Consider the following 23,302-nt stretch of genomic DNA (forward strand, 5'->3'; position numbering starts at 1 on the left):
CCTGAAGAGACGCAATAAAAGCAGGCTAAGCAGGCATCCAAATTTAATATGGAGCAGTCAGCCATGCCTGGATGAGACATCATCAGAGACAACACTCACACAGCTAATGTTGTAGTAACACACCACCCTTTTTCCAAGTACCCACTAATCAAATCATGTTATTTTTATTCAAGTCTACTTATGTGTGTTTTTATGTACTTGTTTATACTGTAACGCTGTGTACTAGTGACTGAAACTCTCAGTGACATACTATAGATTGATTATGATTAGAGATGCACAGCAGTTGAGAACGTTGCTTTTGAGATATGAACATACTTCCCTGACAGAATTGCGCACGAAGGCCAGGACTAAGACAGATGAGGAAATAATTGAATGGAGGAACACTCCTCCATGAAAACAGCCAGTAGGTCACATCCAGCGAATACACCCCCTTTGAGCCTGTCAATTCGATTATTCCACAAAATAAACTCTTTGACAAACTCAAGTTTAAGATATTTACAAAAAAATTTCAGTAAAATAATTTTCATAAATGAACACCACTTTTATGATGTTTGAAGCGTGAATGCAAACGGAATAAGTAAAAAGCTAACGTTAGTCTGTAAACGAACTACACAACCGTCGCCTGAGCGCGAGTATACACCACGAGGCTGTGAAGGCGGAGGAGTCGGCGTGATGACGTTTTGTAGTCTCAAATAGCCAGACGCAACCACCTTTTTAGCACAGCTCCGCCTACTTTGGACTCTGGATTTTTACGGAAAAGGTTCGTATACGAAAGTTAGTCATTGACATCCGATTATATTGAGGTGTTGATAGCGGCCTAACGTTATTTGTTTGAAGCGAAGCGAGTATGGCTGTGACCGCGGATCCAAAGACAGTTATTATAGGATGCGGGATATCAGGTATAGCAGCTGCTCACCGCCTCGTTGACGCTGGCTTTCGTCACGTGCGCATACTTGAAGCGACTGCGAGAAGCGGAGGAAGAATAAAAACCGACAGATTGGGTGAGCGACTGCATGTGCAATTTAAGTGCCACAGCTCAGTCTTTTAGAAATTCAGAAAATAAATCTCACTAACTCTTACGGGTTGGCTGTTAACAGATGACTGACTCGGCCCCAATAGGAATGGAGGTGAAGAGTGAATAGGCCTGCTGAGTTTATCATGAAACAATTACGTCTATTTTAATTGTGATTTTATTGGATTTTCATTTTATTCTGTTTCAAAGAGTTTTCAATACCAGCATACAAACACTTTTCAGAAGAAAACCTCTGGTTTCAGAAACAAACAACTTCCTCAAGCCTAAAATAACTTTACAGATGACAGCAAATCAGAAAAGCTCAAAAGCAACAATCCACAGAACTTGCTGTGAACATTTTTTATAGAATGTAGACTTCTGGGAAGACAAATTGCCTCTCCCTGAAAAATGATATGAAGGTATAGCAGAAGGATGGGTGATTAACTGTTATCAAAATATATTTCTTCTTTTCTTCTCTACTGAAAATTATTTATTTGATACTGCTCATATCAAAAATCACATTTGACAATGTGAAATATTTTTGAATGTTAGTGGTGAATATGGAGGTATGGAGGATCTGCAGGCCTGAAAACACTTGGAAAAAATGCTGAGCCACTGGCTTTGCTAAGATATACAATGGAAACAAATGGTCACACCCATGATAGTTGTGTAACCGTGTTAATTATTTTTAAAACAAATTGGAGTCTGTCACAAAGTAAAACATTTTAGCATTAATATTTATTTTCTCTGTAACTACACAATTTAACATTTTACCTGATAGGCTGCATAATCGGTGCAGCATTTCTGGTACAGCTTTAAACTGGTTTCATGCTTATGACAAATATATTTAAATCAATGTCTGTATCAACAATCATGTATCTTCCTCAGCTCCCCTGCTGTAGGGAGTCCCTCAGGGTTCAGTCTTTGGAATAATTATCTTGTCATTGTTCATGCTTCCTCTGGGTCACTTGTTCAGCAGCTTTTATGATGTATCATATCACTGTTATGCCAATGATGCACAGATCTATTTCTCGGCCAAACCCAATAACCTGACTCAACTGTCCTCGATGGTTTGGCCACCACAAAAGATTGAATGTCTCTTAATGTCCTCCACTTAAACCCATGCAAAACTGTAATTCGTTTCTTGGTCCATTTCACTCAAAAATCTATTTTACCGCCAAGAACCGTAGTATTATCTTTTACTCTTGAAACTTTCCCAGTCCTGTTTTCGCCAAAAATCTGATGCATCTTGTCTTCTACACATTTTAACTTTCTCCTTTCTGGATTATTGTATTTCCCTCTATACACATAAACTGCTGTAAATTGCTTACAGCCAGGTTATTAACAAGAACTGTTCTTGCATTCCTCCATTAGCTTTCTGTAAAATTCCTAATAAATGATCCTAGGAACTATACATTCCTAATGTAATGATCCTCTTCATTACATATAAGGCACTGCATGACCTTGCCACCACTTACATTTCTGATCTAATTGTTCTTTATTCTACCTCTTGACCACTCCAATCTTCAAATCTCTGCCCCATCCCCCGCTCCATCCCCCGCTCCAACTGCAAAAGAACCCATCTTTAGAGGCAAGCCTTATTTTGGAGCGCATCCCTGGTGAATGTTTTAGTTCATTTCAGTTTGGTCTGTATCTCACTCACTAGAATCCTGTTTTTTTTTCTCTGCAGGTAATAACATTACAGAAATAGGTGCAAGTTATATCCACGGTCCATCCAAAGAAAACCCAGTGTTTTGTCTGGCTCAGGACTATGGCCTCCTGGATCCAGAGGCCCTCACCCCAGAGAACCAGGCCATGGACGTTGATGAGCGTCCTCTCTGGGTTCCCAACTGGTTCAGCAGTTCAGGTCAAATGTCATCAGCCTGTTTTAACACATCATGTTCCCTAATTGAAGTTATTTGGCAATGTGTGCATTCAAATTAACCTATGTAATGTCATAATGTGTCCAGTGTATGGCTATTGATTACTCTCTGCAAAATACATACTGTTATTTTTATAAATGTTTTATATTTTGTGGGTGATATGCAGGTCAGAAGCTCAGTGCTGAATACATGAAACCTGCTCTGGAGTTGTTCAATGAGCTATTGGATGATACTTTTCAATTTGAGAATCAAAAAGAAACACCTTGGGCCAGCGTAGGACACTTCATGCGATCAGAGGTATACTTTATCTTTCAGTGACCAAAATGATGTTCCTGCTGCTAAGATCTGAGACATTCTTGGTGATGAACTGAAGCTTTGGATGGGTGTTTGCTAATGTGTTCAGGCACGACAGCGAGCAGCCGAGAGGTGGAAAGATGAGGATAAAAGCACCAGGGAGCTGCTTCTGTGTGCGATCAGTAGCATGTTGAAGGTGGAGTGCTGCACCAATGCGATTTCTACCATGGATGAGATGGACCTGGTGGGATTTAATATCTACAAGGGTCTACCTGGACTGGACTGCACACTACCAGGGTTTATTTTTAATTGTCTCATAAGCATATTCATACACGCCAAATTAAGGGTATGAACAAATACGGGACTGCGATGTACAATCACATATGAGAGTGATTGTACATCACAGTAACGTATATGTTTATATATTATTTTGCTGTTGGTTTACTCTGATGAGGCTCCTATGTGGCACCATGAGACGGACAAACTATTGAAAAATAAAATGAATAAACTATTTTACTTACTGAAAAAAAAGATTAATAGAGAAAATAGTCAGCAGTTAAAAGACAATGCGTTTCAGCCTTCTAAATAGGAAGTATTAATTCAAATTAAATTACTTTTGGGGTTTTTTTGTTGTTTTTTTAAAGCTCTCTGCTCAGCTCCTTTTTTTCACTCAGTTCACTTTTTATATTTATTTCAGATTTGGGGACACTTTTTGCCTTTTTTTAATAGTAGCAAACAGAGTAGACTTCGACAGGAAACATGAGGGAAAGAAAAGGGGTTTGACATGTAACAAAAGTCGTCAGCTTAAATTTAACCAGGAACGTTGCAGTGCTAAAGTGTTACTTAGCTGGAGGGCATCCTGTTGCAGGTCATATCCATGTCCGCTAATAAATGTTCTCCTCGGGACAAATGTCCAAGTCCAATAGAGTGCAATACAAATCCATCTGAGTAACTTTTATTTATGCCTTTTTCTTACAGTGGCTTTGAAGACCTAATCAAGAAGTTGATGTTGGAGATCCCCACTGATGTAGTGACCTACAATCTGCCTGTTCGTTGTGTCCACTGGAACAACACAGAAAGCGGAGTAAACACTGTCACGGTTGAGTGCGATGATGGGGAGAGGATCGCTGCTGATCATGTTATTGTCACAGTACCTCTAGGTAGACTTCTGCACACGTACTGTACTATTGTTCATCTCAATGCATGGAATTGAATGATTGCAAATAAGACATTAGGACATCTCTCAAAGTTGAGGAGTTTATTAGTTGTGGGGTGATAGGCAACATTATTTTGGCTATACAGTAGGGTTAGTCGATATGGATAAGATCTTCAATTCTTATCCTCTACAAATCAAATTACTTCATGCAATAATAGTCCTGCTTGTTGATTTGCAACTTTGCGACAATGTTATACTATAACCAGTAGGGGTGCAACGGATCACAAACCTCACGGTTCGGTTCAGATCACGGTTCTTGAGTCACAGTTCGGATAATTTTTCAGATCAGCAAAGAAAAGGGGAGGAGACAAATATAACTTTGCTTTCCATTTATTAATTAAAGAACTTCAAGAACACTTAAAGCAAAGAACTTTGGGCTATAGTCTTACATAAAAACAAAAATATTGACGATGTCCAACAAAATCAAATAAATAACAAATAAAAATAAAACATTCAAGAATACTCAATTCTGTTTAAGTTTAAGTGCAACATGAGGTATGTTGATACCCTCGTCCTTTGATCAATATTGAAAGAAAGAAACAGCCAGAGTCTACAGCATTAAAAAAGAAAGAAAGCAGAGCAGACCGGAGCTAGCTTACACTGTTTCAACTGAACTGAACTGCCAGGCAACAACTTGGGTCTATGTTTACTTCCTGTCAGGTTATGTCATTCAAATACACTGCAATAATGTTTACCACCTTTACTGTGAAATGGTCAACAACTTTACATTTGTTTTAAAAAAAATGAGAATATCTCCATTGTCTGGGGAGAGGGTAGACCTTTCTGTGGTGACTGGGATATTGCTGTTAGACCTGTCTAGCTTCCACTCTACTGCTTCTGTCAGCACCTGCGCCAGGTGTGTGTCTGTGTGACTCTCACGGGGGGGCGTGTCTACAGCACCGGACTATGAATCTCCGCTCCGCCGTGATGGAGTGAGCGGTCAGTCACGTAACGTTAGCTCCCTGTTGCCCTGGCGGTCGACCCGTCTGTGGTGGCGGCGCTTCAAACTGTACTGCCGTTGTCGTAGGTCTTTCTCTTCAAACAACGCCTACATACCGTAACCATTTTGTCTTCTGCCCTTATCCCTTCATTAGAAGTTACAGGGAAGCCAAAATGCTCCCAAACTTAAATGACGCTGGGGGCTTCTGACGCTCCTCCGTTCCTCCGCTCGCCATGACTTTCACAGTTAAATGCTTTTAACCTGCTATGTTCACGTGAACACTACTGCTTTATATCTGGTCATTGACACTGCATTGCTATTCGGGGACTTGCTACTTGAAAAGGAACAGCAGCAGTACAACTTTATTACACACTATGATGATTAAACTGATGGTTAAAAGTGTGCCGAACCGTGAGGTGTGGTCCGAACCGTGAGGTGTGATCCGAACCGATCACGGATCGATCGGTGATCCGTTACACCACTAACAACCAGTTGCCTCCGTGTAAGTGGAATGGTAAAATATCTTAACCTACCCGCCCCTATTGGCATGAACTTTTTTTTTTTTTTTCAGGATACCTCAAGAAGCACCATTCAACCCTGTTCTGTCCTCCTTTACCGGCACACAAGCTGAGCTCCGTCCAGAGACAAGGATTTGGAACATGCAACAAAATATATGTAGAGTTTGAATCACCGTGGTGGGATGCTGACTGTGAGATAATCTACCTGGTGTGGAAGGATGAGGTCTGTTTGTGCAGCCATGCACTACATGATAATTTAGCTTCTAGATGGTAATTCATTCTTTAAAATAGTGGTAAACACTATTTTGACTTTTTTTCCATCTACAAATACTACATAATTTCATAATAAGTATATATCTGGTAAATAACACCTGATTATAAAAGCACACCAACACAAACAGTCTGTTTTGTATCCTTTGTGTCTTCAGGAGGATGTTTTGGACCAAGTGTCAAACGAGTCCTGGATAAGGAAGATGTCCACATTCACTGTGCTTAAATCTTCTGAAAGGTCGGCAGCATATTAGGCACCTGAACCGTGACAGATGCTCATTCTTCCCTATTTAAAGTTTCCAGGGTAAATCATATTTAGAGAGCAAAGAAAACACTTGACTCCTCTTGCTAATTTAATTCTCAGATATAGCCATGTTCTCTGTGGCTGGATCGCTGGGCACGAGTCAGAGTATATGGAGACACTTCCTGAACAGGAGGTCAGACTTTCCATCACAGAGCTCATCCGAACATTCACAGGTGAGTCTCAACCTGTAGCTGCCTCCTGATGGATGAAATGGATAGAAATACTTAATTGTTTTACTTAAGTGTAGAGTTAAAAACTGCTTTACACAAAGCCTGGCAAACTGAGTCTGAGATGTCTTGGCCGCTGTACAGAGGATAACCTCTTTGGATTTAGGAAGCAATGTAGCCTCTCCTGTAGTGCCACCTTCTGGCCAAACTGTGCACTTGTTAATTGTAAGACTAGCTGAGAAATGTCTCCATTTTTAGCAATGTATGAGGTGAATGTTACAGTCTCCCCACATATGGCTTTTAATTTGTCAGTTACTGTATAAGATTGCTCTAATCTTGTTTTTCAGGATCTCAAGATGTTGTATGTTAAGATTAAAGTTCTCGTCATCACATAGACAACTAGTTTAACCAGAAATTGTGTGTGTGTGTGTGTGTGTGTGTGTGTGTGTGTGTGTGTGTGTGTGTGTGTTCGTTTAGGAAACCCTACCATCACCCCGAAGAGAGTCCTGCGCTCCCAGTGGTTTCATGACCCCTGGACATGTGGATCTTACAGTCACCCAGCAATAGGCTGTACGAAACAGGACCTGGAGAACATGATGGAGCCCCTGCCTACGAAGGGATCACAGTCACAAGTACCTATATGTTCATACTCAAACACAAATGTTTGCACTGAGCATAAACACAGATTCACACATAATTAACCAAGGTGTAAAAGTCTTTGAAACTATTTGGTCTGTTTCAGCCCCTGCAGGTGTTGTTTGCTGGAGAGGCTACTCATCCATACTACTACTCCACCGTCCATGGAGCTCTTCTAACTGGGTGGAGAGAAGCTGACAGACTCATCTCTCACTACTCCTCGAAAAGTCCATGTGGCCACCCAGATCAAAAAATGTAAAAGATGAACATGCTGGATGCATAAAAACATCTTGGGTTTTCCCCCAAAATGTAGGATAACTTTGATATTTTTCAACCTAGATACTATTTTCCCATGTGTAACTGGCAGCCGTGAAACTGTGCTTGTGCTGGTTTTTGCCACTGAAAGGCTCAACCTGTAATTATAAGTGTTTGACAACATTATGGAAAGGACCCCACAGAGACATAAAAATGTTTTCCTTACCTTTTTGCTTGGTCCGGTAAAATTAATATTAATACAGGTAATTGCTTTTACTACAGGTACCGTAGGTTTGAGTTGTCCATTCATATTGTTGGAAACATTTCTCTGCTTGTTTGCACAGCATGCGACACCATCTAGTTATAGCAGCAATGAATTCTATCTTTGTATGAATTGAATGTATTTTATGTTTGGTTTTGTTCATGGGAAGTCATTTGGTGGGTGATGAATTGAGATTTAATGATTTTACGGTTCAATTCGTAGTGATGTTCAGTGATGATCAGGACAATTTCTTATTGTTGTTCATCTCTTCTCTTTTAATATACACATGACACTTTAATAATACACTTGTTTTAACATACTCTTATTTGTTTACCATATTTTATTGTACATTTTCTATTATTGTTTTACACCAAATCACCAAATTCCTTGTATGTGTAACGTACTTGGCAATAAACAGTTTCTGATTCTAATTCTGATACTAGCCCACATATTTCACTTCAAGAAGTTAGAATTTTTACTTATTATAACATAATGTTGAATTGGGTCACAGGATCATTGTTTTAGAGCCTTGGAACTTTTAGAATAATCTCTGTCAGGACTCACAGACCAACTATGTGTGTTTAGGAAACTCCCATTACACCAAGGAGAGTCCTGCGCTCCCAGTGGGTATACATGACACCTGGATAAGCAGATCCAGTTGCCTTGCAAATCACCAAACTAGTTTTTCTTGAAGAGTAAAGCTGGCAGCTGGTTAAGTCAGCATTGATGCAGAGTCGCTGTCGGAGGGTTTTAAAACCCACGTATCCTCCCCACTTATTTATTTATGGACTTAATAGGTTTGATGACTAAAGCTGTGCAATAAAGTCTGCTTGTATTCCTCTGCTTTAATGAGTTTTCTGTACTATCTTTCGTCATTAACGTTTATCTGTAAATGTAATATGCCAGGTTGAACACCAATGTGCCATTCTCCCTTTTTTTTTTTACATTGCAAGCTTAAACGCTTCCAATAGTAACTCGTGTTTAATTCCATATTGCTATGAATTGTGGGCAATTCCTTTGGACAAAGTCTGCAGAAATGCAGAATTACGGAAAGTGTTCATAAAGTCTCAAAATGTCTGCAAGAGAGCCCTCAAACACTCGATGATTTGACAGTGGGGCCTTCTAAAAACGAGTTTTATTTTGAAACTCTTTACATGAAGAACTTATTCTAGTCGTCGGCCATATCTTTGCCCTAGGAAGTGGGTGATAGTTCAGATGGTGAGAGTGATAACATGCCTCGGCAAGAAGCTACCAGAAAGAGAAGAAACAGGAGCGACAGTTCAGGCCGCTACGGAATTGATTTTGGCGAGGAGAGTAAAAAAGTGAAGGCTGATAGAGCAAGTGTGAGGAAGAAGGAGAACTGAATGGAAAGTTGTGATTGCGTTTAAGAAGGAAGGGGCCCATTATCACCCGTTAAAACTGACAAAGGCAATAGAGAAGGAAATAGGAAAGATCAAGTTTGGCAAGTTTTTAAGTAACAGGCGACTTTTGATCTTTGCTACGGATCAAAGGCAAAGAGAGAAGATCCTCAGAGCTGAAACTTTGAATGGAGAAAGGATCAGCAGTCATATTCCAGGGAGCGTTTCAAAGCTGAGAGGTGTTATACAGGATGTGCCATTGTCAGTGTCCATAGGTGAGATAATCCAGGAAGTGAAAGGAGGAAAGGTAGTGAAAGCTTCGAGACTTCAAATAAATTGAAATGGAATGAAAACTGATAGGGGTGTCAAACTCATTTTCACCCCGGGCCACATCAACATCATGGTTGCCCTCAGAGGGCCGGTTGCAACTATATAAGACTGTATAAATGTAACTACTCCCTAACATATGGTTAAATAACTGTCTGCATTTGATTATTGTTTATTCAAATGTAACAATATTGTACATGCAGTTATATAAATGTAAAAATATATTTAAGCACATTTCTGTTATTATAACATCAATCCTTTTAATTTAGCGTTAAGAAACCCACATTACTCTATAAAATATCATACTTTTAAAGAAAAATAACAAAGACAAATATCATCAAACACAAGTTATTACTTTCACTTTGTTCAATGCTATTTTTGTCACCTGTCTGCATCACTAATGTCCCCGTCATCGTCCCATTTATGCAGCAACATTCAAGAGCTCCTCACTGACGGTCAGGTCTGCCTTCAGCCTCTTATAAACATTGATAGATGTATGATGTATCTGTGTTGTCTGTGCGTTCATCAACAGCTAATGAAGAAGACAAGTACCTGCTCGTCTCTTCAGCTAGCTGCGTTGTCAGATTGTCTGCTAGTTCCTGAACTCAGTCTGCGATGGTGTTTCTTCAAGTCTGTATCTGGTTGGAGCACACCTGCTCACATTACCTTTTAGCATGCACTTTTTAAAAAATGTACCCATTTACCCATAGATTGCATCTGTTGTAAAGCCACGTTTAAAGTAGTCGTCAATGTACTCACAATCCATTTCTATGTCAAATGAAGGGTAACCTATGAAGAGCTGCTTCGATGACTGTTGTGTTTATGCATCTCATAATTTCGACTTTCTATCTCACAATTTCGACTGGGAATAAATGTGCAATTTTGCTGGGTTCCTGCTCATGAAGGTGTGGAGGGCAATGAAAGAGCAGATATGATTGCAAAGAGCACTAAAACTAAAAGAAGAGGAGATATTGAATATTCCTTTTGGGAAGGGGGACGCCAAATCAGTAATAAGAGAGGGAGTACGGGATTTATGGCAGAAGAAGTGGGACAACGACAACAAAGGAAGACATTATTATAACATTCAGAAATCCATAAATGTGAAGACATACAAAGGGAAGTATAGAAGAGAGGAGGTCATATTATCAAGGTTAAGATTCGGACATAGAGGACTTAACTCAACTCATTATTTAATGGCAAAAAGGGACTCAGATAAGTGCACTATTTGTAATGTTACTGAAGACGTGGAGCATGTTATCCTAAAATGTCTAAGATACAATTCAGAAAGGAACATCTTGAAGCAAAAAATGTGTCAGTTGGGACGGAGGTGGAGTTTGGAGGGAGTTCTTGCAGCGGACGAAGAATGGCGTGAGTGCTGCAGGGCACTGTTGCGATTTCATAAAGAAACGGGATTAGACCGTAGGATTTAGTTGTTAGCAGGTGTTGTTTAGGTTTATTTATTTAATTTTTTTATTATTATTTAGAACAGTGATGAAACTCTTACCCTGAAACTGCAGACTCCGGTACAGTAGGTGGCGGTATGCACCTATTCAAGTTGGTTGCGACCCGCCAATCAAATCTAAAGAGGAAGACCGTTAACCCGACGGGAGTCAGTTGTATTGAGTACAGAACCAGCTATGGCTGTGAATGCGAATGCCAAAATAGTTATTATAGGATGCGGGATATCAGGTGTAGCGGCGGCACACCGGCTCTTTAACGCTGGATTTCGTCACGTGTGCATACTTGAAGCGACATCAAGAAGCGGAGGAAGAATAAAAACTGGAAGACTGGGTGAGCGACAATATGACAGAGACAGCGAGATCCTCCTTGTGCCAACTTTACCTAAGTCTAGACACTGAGGTGCCACAGCCCTGACGCCTGGCACAGACCAGCCACTGCGGTTCCAGTGCCACAAGGAGGATCTCGGCCTTGCACATATGACAACTATTTAAAACTTTGACTGCAGATTATCTTTTAATTATCTTTTGCATTTCACCAAAAAATATTTTCTTGCAAAGTCTTAAAGGTAACCGTGTAATATATGGTGTGTCCATTGCCTCGTAGGAGTTTTGCATAACTCGCAATACGCTGTATTCCCTCTGATCCAAAGAACAAAGCTGAGCTCTGACAGGAGCAGATAAATAGAAACTGCTACTACCACTAAAACTATTTTTAATCTGATTTTTGGGACCTTGCAGATTCAAGTATTCATTAATTTAAAAATGTTTTGTTCTTTCTGAACTATGACCGGACCTAACTCAGTCTGCTGTAAATCAGTGATAAGATGAGATGATTGTGTTAAGAGTTTTACCCTATCATAAACAAACAGCAATACATTGCTGTCAAGGCCCAAAAACAAAACGGTATATAACATGCTCCTTTCTTTTCTGCAACCGCACATTGTTTTCCATCTGCAGGTGATAATATTGTTGAGATAGGGGCTAACTGGATCCATGGACCGTGCGAGGAGAACCCTGTGTTTTGTCTGGCCCGTAAATACAGGCTGTTGGATCCAGAGGCCCTCACCCCAGAGAACCAGGCCATGGACGTTGGAGGACATCCCCCCTTTGTTCCCAACATTTTCTGCAGTTCAGGTCAAGTCAATTTAATTTAATTTATATTGCCCAATACCACACGTTTTGTATAAATCAGCATATGCTTATTTAAACAAAAACTGGAATGATATGGTACAGTATAAAACAGCAGAATAGACCCAAAAGAAAAACCCAGCTTGCATTTTTCAGTTTAAAAGAAGTCTACGCCCACCGTTGAAAAGACGTTCAAAAGTGAAAGTTTTTTTCGCCGACTATTTATAAACGTTGATTAAACGCTTAGACCAGATTTCAACGGGATTTGCAATACTACAATTTTCGTCCTCCACACTTTGCTAATAGTATATCATCATTTTAGAGGCTTACTAAGAAACCACATCCACATTTATCAGTTGAATGACAATATTGCAAATCCCGGTGAAATCTGGTCTAAACGTGAATGTTTAATCAACGTCTATAAAAAGTCGGCGAAAACAACTTTCACTTTTGAACGTCTTTTCAAAGTCGCCGTGTTTTAAACGTCGAACTGCTCACAGTTAAATATGTAGCAACTAAATACTTAATCATAGTAACACATCAACAGTTTCCACTTACAGGACAAAGACCAAGTGACACAGGCAACAGTTCATTTGTGTTTATTAAGCAACAATATAAATATCAAACAATATTCTTTAAATACAACCATAATCTCCCTTTCCTTCTTGAACTGTCGTTGTCAAAGCCACACAGGAGCCGGTTTCAGAAGGTTTGCCATATTTTCAAGGTGGACATCTGTAAATAAAGTATTAAAAAACATTCACTTTTAGACCAGTTTTGAACGTCTTTTCACCGGACACCATAGTCGTCTTTTCAAACGTATTTTCAACGTAAATATGCTGACTTGGATATTACACAGTATAATACTTCATGTACTTTGTATATTGCTATGAGCCAAACAACAATGTTTTGACAGTCTTCTTATTTGCACATTACTTTGTTTTACTCACGTCCTCCATATTTAAACTGTGTACAGCCCCACGCGCTCTCCGTCGTGTATTTCACATGTAAACTGTCCTAAATACTCTACAGCGACAGTCCATAAAGAGTCTCCAACATTAACTAACACACGTGTTTATATTTACTGTTCGTCCATGGTGCTGTAGCTGCATGCTAACGCTACAAGCTAGCAGCCTCGCCCGCATGGTGAGCATAAAATGATACAAACGGTGCATTTTTCGGTTTATATATATATTGTTACCCAGTAGTACTTACAGCGTATGTCGTTAGCGTGAAGCCTCACGTTTATTCTGTTAACTCGTTCACTTCGCTCCTCAAGTCCCGTGCCGAGTTTCCGGACATCGCATGTTTCAGAGTTCTTTTTCTTCTTTTAAGTTTTATGGCGGATGGCATCCAGTGAAAGGTGCATTTACGCTACCTACTGTATTGGAGTGTGGACCAGAGTACATGTTTCAAACATGTTTCAAATTACAAATGAACAAACCATAAATATTTTTAAACAAATTGGTGTTTTGTGACACGTTGATATTGTAACCGCAATTTAGCCGGTTGAAAAGACGGTGAAAACAGGTCTTCAACGTTGAAATCCGGGTTGGTGCTCACTGGGAATATTTATATATAATATTTATTGGCATATGTAACCAGCGCGTGTCATTGATTAATTACTACTGTGTGAGAGTGTAACCTGTTGGTAAATACTAATTCATATTCTGTGTGTTGTGTAACATCTTCAGGTCGGAAGCTGAATGCTGACGACATTTATTATACTCAGGAAATGTTTGCTGAGTTGCTGAAGGAAAGTTCAGAATTTGAGAGTCAAGGAGGAGAACCCTGGGCCTGTGTGGGAGATTTCATCCGGTCAGAGGTACGTTTTTCTCAGTGACTAAAATAACAATACGAGGGGTGTTTGTTAACTGCCAATATCTGAGCTATTCCAGCTCACATGTTGTTGATAATAAACAAAATAAATCGACTGCATCTTGTAAGAATTAACAGTTTGTTTTGTTGCTTGTTGTCTGGTGCAGGTTCAACAACGAGCAGCAGAGAAGTGGAAAGATATTGATGCAACCACCAGATCTCTGCGACTGTGCATGATCAGTAACATGTTGAAGTTGGAGTGTTGCATTAATGGGGCTCACAGCATGGATGAGGTTGGCCTGGGGGCCTATGGCCTTTATAAAACTCTTCCTGGACTGGACTGTACATTCCCTGGGTTTGTACTCCAACATTGCATACATGTAGTGGAGCAACTAACAATTATTTCAATAATCAATTTCATTAAATGATTATTTTCTTCTTTTTCATATTAATCATCTCATTAGTAAAAGTGGTGTCTTGTAATTGCTTGTCTGACCGGCAACCAAAGGATGCCCCCAAATATTTATTTAATATAGACATGAATTAAAGGTCCATCTATCCATCTTCTTCCACTTATCCAGAGCCAGGGTCACAGTGGCAGCAGGCCAAGCAAGGTAGTCCAAGAGGCATCCTGATCAGATGCCCAAATTACCTCGACAGTCTCCTTTTGACCTGACCCCAAAGAGCAGCAGCTCTACTCCAAGCTCTCTCCTCCAAGTGTCCTTATCAATCAGAAGTCCAATAACAAAACACCTCTAAGGGTCAGATCAGGGAGGTCAATCATCCCCATCCAGGCTTCTCCATCCTTGCCCATGTGAGCATTGAAGTCCCCCAGCAGAAATGTAGACCCAGACGGTATACTTTAAAAGACGCCACCCAAAGACTCCAAGGAGACTGGCTTCTCTGAAATGCTGTTTGGTACAAAAGCACAAACAACTGTCAGAGACTTCCTCTCAGCAACTTGCTGTCGCATAGAGTTGACCCTCTTGTTGCCCGGGAGAACTCCGGGAGAATGGTCTCATCAGTATCCCAACTTTTGCCCGGCCTCTCTCACCCTTGGCAACTCTGGAAAAGGACAGAGTCCAGTCCTTCCAGGGGTTTGGTTCCAGACCCAGTGCTATGCGTAGAGGTGAGCCCAACTACATCTAGTTGGTACTGCTCCACCTTCTATACCAGTTCCGGTTTCTTCCCTGCTAAAGAGATGAACATCACTGTCTCTAAAACCGGTCTGCAATGCCAGGGGTCAGCACACTTAGGTTTTCACCTTTGCCTGCCTCCTGGCTCACAGCACACCCAACCCCAATACCTATCCCTGCATGTGGTGGGTCCACGGGACGATAGATCCATGTAGTTCTTTCAGGCTGTTGCTGGACGAGTCTCCATAGGTCAATGCCGGCCCACCAGACTCTCGCCGGCTAGCTTCTCTCCCAGGTCTGGCTGCAGGAGGGGGCCTTGCAGAGCATATTAGCAGTACATTATTCTGTTAATTAACTCTTTCAGTACACATTTGCATGTCCGATTGACTTAAACATAATTGTCTTTCTCAGTGGCTATGAAGGTCTGGTCAAAAACTTGATGTCGGAGCTCCCCGGTGGTTTAGTGACCTTCAATCAGCCTGCTCGCTGTGTCCACTGGAACAACACAGAGAAGAGAGAAAACCCTGTGATGATCGAGTGTGATGAGGAGAGGATTGCTGCCGATCATGTTATTGTCACAGTACCTCTAGGTAGAATCCGACATTCACAAACAAAGTTTTCTGTTTTCTATCGAAGTGCATGAAATGTTGCGATTTTGTTACAACTCAGCTTTTCACGAGACATTTTTAACCACTTATTATGTTAAGAGCACAGGTCACTTGGTATTACATTTGTCAACAAATATTAGTAAATACTTAAACATTTTAGTTTTTAGTTCTAATATAAAAATTTGAATTACAGAAGATTTGATCACAGTTAAATATAATATACTGTTTATGGTGACTTTTGATGTGGTAAATATTAAAATGTACATTTCTAGTGTAGTTTTAAGCTGAGATTAGATTTAAGCTATTAAGTACTGAACAAAACCTAACTTGTTCTGTTTGTTCAGGATACCTAAAGAAGCACCATTCAGCCCTGTTCGATCCTCCTCTCCCTCTACACAAGCTGCACTCCGTCCAGAGACTAGGCTTTGGAACAAACAATAAGATATTTGTGGAGTTTGATTCACCGTGGTGGGATGCTGACTGTGAGGTCATCTATCTTGTGTGGGAAGATGAGGTGAGACGTCAACGAATAAAGGTGTACATTTACTATAAAGTGTGTGCGTACACACTGGATTCAATTGCATAATAAAAATAGTAGCCTATGCAAAGATTATTTTAATATTTAAGCATTCAAAGGAAGAGGAATCACCAAGGCTTGTTGAAAAACATAAACCGTGAACAAATAATTAACATTTAAGAGGGTGAAACGCCAGCCAAGCACTGTGTGCCCCGTAATGTCCACCAAGCACTGCTCCCCACAAACGAGTGCAGGCCGACATCTCTGCCCACTCAGCCCTTCAGTCAGTCACATAGTTCTCCAAAGCTGCCGGCAGTGACTTGCCCTAATCAGATTCTGCAGTCCCCCTCCCTGACAAACCGTTTGTTCTGTAACAATAATTTATGCTGCGACTCTGTTTAAATATTTTGGATTTAGTAGGATTAAACTAGCTGTACATCTGACTTTAAGATGTTTCACTGTTGTATATTTTAAAATCCGATTTGTCTTCCCCCGGTAAAATACAGACTACTGCTTACATCATTTCCTCAGCTTTTTCCTCTCTCTCTCTTTTCCTGCTTTCCATTTGGCTAATATGACTCCTCGCTTACCACAGTCACATCTCAGTCTCATCTTTTTCTAAAATGTGTTTATGAGAGAAAAACAGAACAGCCTTGAAAAAAGAAAGCAATAGAAATTATTTCATCTTCAGATCACTAGAAATTCCTTGCCAAATGTCCTAAAATGTTTGATGTTTATGCCACGACAGTAGTTCACAAAATGCCTAACATATGCAAACATTTTAACTGTCTGTTTCATCTCTTGTCATGATTCAGGATGTCATGGTGGACCAGGTGCCAGATGTACAGAGGTCCTGGATAAGGAAGTTGTGTGCCTTCACTCTGCTCAAACCCACTGAAAGGTCGACAACCACAAATGCTGATGCTGATGCTTGCCTGCGTTGTTCTTGTTGTATTCAATAGAAAATATCTGGTAAATACATTGTTTGTGAATACAGTCCTGTGTTATGGGGGTGATCGTGGATAAGTGGAGAGCAGGGCCGCCTTTCAATCAGAGGGTCGGTGGTTCGATCTCCTGCTCTACTAGTCTCATGTCATTGTGTCCTTGAGCAAGACACTTAACCCCAAAACTGCGTCTACGGTGTGTAGATAGATACTGAATTGTAAGTCGCTTTGGATAAAAGCGTCTGCTAAATGACCGTAATGTAATGATGATGTAATGTTATGGTTTAACTTTCAGGTATGGCCATGTTCTGTGTGGTTGGATTGCTGGACATGAGTCAGAGTATATGGAGACACTGTCTGAACAAGAGGTCACACTCACCGTCACACAACTCATCCGCAGATTTACAGGTGATCATTCTTACGTCACAAGCATTGGGCAACAATTGTCAACAGTTCAGAGTGCATTACTTCCTCTGCAGGATCTTTGTATTTTCAAAAAATGTTTCTGTATAAAAGTTATTTTAGAGTGATCTCTGTCAGCACTCGCAGACTAACTGTGCGTTTAGGAAACCCTACCATCACCCCGAGGAGAGTCCTGCGCTCCCAGTGGTTTCATGACCCCTGGACATGTGGATCTTACAGTCACCCGGCAATAGGCTGTTCAGAACAGGACCTGGAGAACATGATGGAGCCCCTGCCTACGAAGGGATCACAGTCACAAGTACCTATATGTTCATACTCAAACACAAATGTTTGCACTGAGCATAAACACAGATTCACACATAATTAACCAAGGTGTAAAAGTCTTTGAAACTATTTGGTCTGTTTCAGCCCCTGCAGGTGTTATTTGCTGGAGAGGCTACTCATCCATACTACTACTCCACCGTCCATGGAGCTCTTCTAACTGGGTGGAGAGAAGCTGACAGACTCATCTCTCACTACTCCTCGATTCGTCCATCTGAGCCGCCGAAGTCAAAGCTTTAAAAGAATCTATGTTTCTTTGACAAAAAAGATTGATCAGATTTATGGCTAAAATCTTTTTCAAACTGAGTTGATTTGGAGGATTGTGGAGAGCTGCTGTTTATGTAAGGCATTGCCCAGGCCAGTGAAGTGAGAGACTGCTGATCTTATGCTGTTTATTGCATTGAATATAAATGGACTTGGACAACAAAAGTACTCAATACAGTAATGACATTTTCATTAAATATGTTAAAGATACAACTTTGAATTCCTGATGAAATGCCTCTTTGTAAAGAAAACAAAGAAAAAATTTAGTTTGAAGTTGCACAGTAATCCGGTTTACAAATCAACTTAATAATGATAGTTGTTAGAATTTGTGGCAATTTGATAAAATGATTGTCTTGATTTTATGACTAATTGAATTCCATACAGTTTTCAACTTTCTGCTTAGCTGAATTTTTTATTCATTGATTGAAATATCAGATTCTATTGATACAATATACATTTTTTAAATAAACCATTTTAACAGTTCTGTCTGAAGTCAATGAGTGAATTAATTTCTACATTTATGTGCAAATAGAATTATAAAGTTGCATCTTACATATTTAAAAATTATATTTAGTAATTATTTTAGTGTTTGTAACTGATGATGTGTTGATTTTGCTCTTGTAAAATCCTGGTTCTCACATAATTAATTTTGAATAATATCATATAGCATACTTGGCCATAGGAAGAGCGTTTGAACTGGAGAACCTTAAATAAGTATTGATTTAAATAATATAAACTTAACATTACAAGCCAAAGCTGCACAGTGAGACCTCACTTTTCCCAAAAATTACTTTGTCAGAAAAAAGTTTTACAAGCACAAAATCCAGGTTGGTCTTGGGAAGCACCATATTGTATGAAATGTTTCCCTTTAAAAAGGCTAGCAACTATCGTATGTGATCAGAAGTCAGAAGAACATGTAAAAAATTAGTACATAAAGAAATATTCTGCAGAAACAGACACACCAAAGGGCGATCCAAAGGTATGGAATAAAGGAAATTAATCTGAGATTTTTATTTAACCTTGGGTGAGGAATTTTGACAGCACGTTACTTGAAATAAACGAGACCAATGAATATACGAGATTTCAAGGGCTAACTAAGTGGTACTCAGGCCAACCCTCCAGCATAGTAGGTACACCTTGATGTTGGTAGGCAGCCGCGATTAATGGTAAAAGAAGGCTAATGGAGACGTGTTGTTTTATCATTTGACAGCATCAACTCATTACAAAGGCGGGTATTTAGTTCCTGCACGAACAGGCTCAAGAAATAGTCACTAAGTGATACGTAATTCATTTTTGTTTTATCCTGCAGATGGCAGTAATGTCATCATTAGCGTGTACACTGCGAAAAATAAAATAGAAGAAGAAGTCCCCGGAACGCTGTTGTTTGACGGCAGATTCGAGTCGGAATGTAAACAGTGAAGCACACCATCAAGATGTCCAGCAGCAAGATGCTTTGTCGCTAATCGGTCAAAATACGACTTTCATTAATACAGACAAAAGCCAGGCGTAGTCATACGTAGGCGAACAGCAGCCATGAAACTGTACCATGCGCTCTGTAATGTCGGCAAGTTCAGGACTGTTTTCGACTTTGGTGGACGGGAAGTGGCTCACTGGTTCCCCGGACACATGGCTAAAGGTGACAACTTTGCTTTAAGTTATCTCCAGAATATATCAAATCATGCATTTGGAATGTGTGTGTGTGTGTGTGTGTGTGTGTGTGTGTGTGTGTGTGTGTGTGTGTGTGTGTGTGTGTATGTGTGTGTGTGTGTGTGTGTGTGTGTGTATAAAGCAATCATTCCTGTATGTAATATGAGTTACTGGTCACATAATTGCTATAGTAATAGTTTCACCTGACCGTTTGCAGGACTCAAGCAGATGAGAGCCAGCCTCAAGAGTGTCGACTGCATCATAGAAATCCATGATGCCAGAATATCCTTTATTGTTGACTGCATTAACGGCAGAATATAGCAGCGCAAAGTGGCATCCTATTTTTGATTGCATGTGTAAATGAAATACCATTCTGTCATCAATTGAATGTAGAGAATAACTAACCACAACTAATAAAATTGAGAGAAAATTAGAAAACAAATCATAAAGGCGTGATCAGATAAAGTGAGGTACTGTGAGCGAGACATAAAAGATTAAGATTTAAAGATTGTTCTAGGTGCCACAAGCTTCACGTTAAAATGATTCCATTGTATAAGAGCCCGGAATGTGTAGATTAGAAGCCATGGGGATCATTGAGATATCTTTTATTAACCTCAGTTAAAAATCTGGTGAAATCATAACAGTTTGATTTATCTTTAACATTATGGACATCCCCTTCTCTGGAAGAAACCCTGTGTTTCAGGAGACTCTCGATGTCAGACCCCACCTGCTAATTCTGAACAAGATGGACCTTGCCGATCTGTCCAACCAGCAGGTCAAAAGTCTTGCTGCTATCTTCACAGGGCCACACGTCATCAGGGTTTTATAAATCACTTACATAAAGTGTCATCTTTACATTTGCCCTGTAGAGAATCCTGAAGAAGCTAGAAAAAAACGGGGTGAGGAATGTTCTTTTCACAGACTGTTTGAAACAGAGAGATGACAACATCAAAAAGGTAAAGGTCGTCTTCACTGAATACTCAACCTTTGTTGACTGTTTGCAGAAGTTTTTTCACAGCTGATGAGCATAAATGTGCAAATTATTCCTGTTTTTTTCTGTAGTTGGTGCCGATGGTGGTGGAAATTATTGAGAGCAAACCACGCTTTAACAGAGATGAGGTATGCTTACTCCAGACAGTTTAAGAATACATTTTGTTCCTAAACAAACCTCAAACATAATTTATTGTTACTTATCACACAACATAACCTACAACAACATATCTGCAATAAGCTATATAGGATATAAGAGGTATTACACAAGTCATACCCTCACAGAGATATGATTATTGCTCACCAAAACGCTGTTTCATTGTGACTCAAAAGCATCTTTTCTATTGCCTCAGTGGAGCTGAATCCACATGGAACCATTTATTTCCAGTCTTTTCCTCAGTATTTTTATTTTTAATTTATTGGAGGTCAAAATGTTGGCTGTGCTCTAACGTCATCATGTAAATCTTTCAGAATACGAATTATTGCCTGATGGTGATTGGAGTGCCCAACGTGGGGAAGTCATCGCTTATTAACTCCCTGAGAAGAACAAACCTGAAAAAAGGTTTGGATATTAAAGCACTTGATAGTTGTTGGACGTTGATTCAGTACAATCATCTTCTCAGTAATAAATATTTGGTTTCAGGTCGTGCATCTCGAGTAGGTGGGGAGCCAGGTATAACTAAAGCGGTCTTGACTAAAATTCAGGTGAGTGCCGATCACATGTTTGTCACTGTGTATGTTCGTGTGTTCATGGGTTCATAGTGTTGCAAAGTATTTGTATCTGTCTTTGTCCTCAGGTGTGTCAACGACCCATAATGCACCTGTTGGACACACCAGGAGTCTTGCCTCCTAAGATTGAAAGTGTTGAAACGGGCATGAAGCTGGCTTTATGTGGTGAGCAGAACAGGATTATTGCTCTTTTCTTTTACCAACATAACGATTAATGTCATTTAAGAAACAACATGTGGAAACTGTGGAATTGCTGTCGCAATTGTCTGTATATGCAATTTTTCCTGTGTGCTCAACAAATATTTTAATATTTTTTTCTTCCTTCTCCAGGAACTATTCTGGACCATTTAGTGGGTGAAGACATTATCGCTGACTACTTACTCTATTCTTTGAACAGGCTTGGGAAGTTCAGGTATATGGTTACAGACTCGCCACCTCTTTTCACTTGTGTCATTTATTTGCCAAAAAAGAGATAAACTGCACAATAAACAAAGATGAATTTGATTGATAGCATTATTTAATGTTATTTTCTATAGATGTCACGATGATTGGAAATGATAATTGTGTAGTGAAAATCTGATATTGTGACAGCCCTACTTTATGTTACTGTGTGTGTGTGTGTGTGTGTGTGTGTGTGTGTGTGTGTGTGTGTGTGTGTGTGTGTGTGTGTGCGCGCGCGCGTGTGTGCGTACGTGTGTGTGCGCGCGTGTGTGTGTGTGTGTTTAAATGCAGTTATGTGGAAAAATACAACCTCCTGGAGCCAAGTGATGACATCCAGCATGTCCTCAAACGCATTGCTGTACGACTTGGAAAGACGCAACGGGTCAAAGCCATTACTGGAGTGGGTAAGAAACTACAGATGCTCCTGCTACATACAGTATAAGTGATTAGATATCTCTCAGTTTAATTGAGTCAAAGGAATAGAATGACATTTTGGAAAATACACTTATTTACTCTCTTGCCAAGAGTTTGACAGTGTGATCACCATCATATATACTGTATATAAGATATGTCTCATAATGAACATCTTTGTTCCTCGTCTCCCTCAGGAAATATCACCATCACTGTTCCAAACTACACAGCAGCAGCTTATGATTTCATAAGAACCTTCAGGAAAGGAGAGCTGGGACAAGTAATGCTGGACTGACCTCAGACATTTTAATGCAGACAACCAGAGACTGTTTCTGGGTTTTACCTGTTTGCACTCAACCTGGAAGGACTTATATTTAACCACTAAAGTGTGGTCCATCTATGACCTCATGCTTTCGACATTTTGGGGACATGATGCAGTCTGTTTCTGGATGATGTACAAAGCACTGGATCCTTTGCAAATAAATCTATTCAACTTAATTCAAGTAAGACATTTTTTCCCAGCTTTGGTTTTAGAATACATGACGCAGATATCTGAAATGGTGTAAACAGGATATTTATTAGCATAAAGACAGTGAAAAGAAATATTTTATTTATACGTGATGTAGCATGTAATAGAGTGCACTTATTGATATGGAACAGTCTGTTGCTCCTGAGTGTCTACTGCAGGTAAGAAGCTCCTCTGGAATGATGGACAGACCATCAGAGACATGAATAACAGTGAGAGCAGCAGTTTGTTTGCTAGCGTCTCACCCAGCAATGACGAGGTTCATACACAGGTCTGAGAAATACATTTTCGAAATTTCAGGTGTTATAAAAGGTTATGAATTACACAGACATTTGATATGATTGTGGAAATACAGTTAAACTTTCTCAATGGACAATACACACCAACTCTCATTTGCCTTGTCTTATGGTTGAGAATCATCTTTATGGCAATTGACACCAGTGACTACGACTATGGTCAAAAAGGACAGAGGGTGTATGGTGTCCCGATTGTAAAAG

General features: G+C 39.9%; 3 protein-coding genes and 1 long non-coding RNA gene across 4 annotated transcripts; 3 read left to right on the forward strand and 1 right to left on the reverse strand.

Moving 5' to 3' along the window:
* The first annotated feature begins 730 nt into the window (after positions 1-730).
* Positions 731-8,609, forward strand: LOC137881337 (peroxisomal N(1)-acetyl-spermine/spermidine oxidase-like). The gene is made up of 10 exons (XM_068723244.1): positions 731-1,001; positions 2,703-2,879; positions 3,062-3,192; positions 3,299-3,486; positions 4,168-4,349; positions 5,917-6,086; positions 6,292-6,371; positions 6,498-6,610; positions 7,082-7,236; positions 7,347-8,609. The coding sequence occupies exons 1-10, from the start codon at positions 848-850 to the stop codon at positions 7,497-7,499; spliced, it is 1,503 nt and encodes a 500-aa protein (XP_068579345.1). The 5' UTR covers positions 731-847; the 3' UTR covers positions 7,500-8,609.
* A 2,440-nt stretch (positions 8,610-11,049) lies between these two features.
* LOC137881347 (peroxisomal N(1)-acetyl-spermine/spermidine oxidase-like) lies at positions 11,050-18,545 on the forward strand. Its single transcript, XM_068723256.1, has 10 exons — positions 11,050-11,233; positions 11,860-12,036; positions 13,725-13,855; positions 14,016-14,203; positions 15,396-15,574; positions 15,937-16,106; positions 16,925-17,010; positions 17,349-17,461; positions 17,620-17,774; positions 17,885-18,545. Exons 1-10 carry the CDS (start codon positions 11,080-11,082, stop codon positions 18,035-18,037), a joined length of 1,506 nt encoding a protein of 501 aa, XP_068579357.1. The 5' UTR covers positions 11,050-11,079; the 3' UTR covers positions 18,038-18,545.
* LOC137881353 (uncharacterized) lies at positions 12,614-13,374 on the reverse strand. Its single transcript, XR_011103857.1, has 2 exons — positions 13,246-13,374; positions 12,614-12,765 (listed from the first exon to the last, which is right to left on the reverse strand). It is a non-coding gene; the product is annotated as an uncharacterized lncRNA (long non-coding RNA).
* Positions 18,546-19,462: 917 nt separating the features above from the next.
* Positions 19,463-22,777, forward strand: mtg1 (mitochondrial ribosome-associated GTPase 1). The gene is made up of 11 exons (XM_068723277.1): positions 19,463-19,697; positions 19,926-19,990; positions 20,379-20,483; positions 20,578-20,664; positions 20,771-20,827; positions 21,170-21,260; positions 21,342-21,403; positions 21,496-21,592; positions 21,758-21,839; positions 22,160-22,272; positions 22,477-22,777. The coding sequence occupies exons 1-11, from the start codon at positions 19,595-19,597 to the stop codon at positions 22,572-22,574; spliced, it is 960 nt and encodes a 319-aa protein (XP_068579378.1). The 5' UTR covers positions 19,463-19,594; the 3' UTR covers positions 22,575-22,777.
* The last annotated feature ends 525 nt before the right edge of the window (positions 22,778-23,302 follow it).

Source organism: Cebidichthys violaceus, unplaced genomic scaffold (genome assembly GCF_023349555.1).
Source record: "Cebidichthys violaceus isolate CVI_PGR_0920_01 unplaced genomic scaffold, fCebVio1.0.p SCAF_10, whole genome shotgun sequence".
Taxonomy (NCBI): domain Eukaryota; kingdom Metazoa; phylum Chordata; class Actinopteri; order Perciformes; family Stichaeidae; genus Cebidichthys; species Cebidichthys violaceus.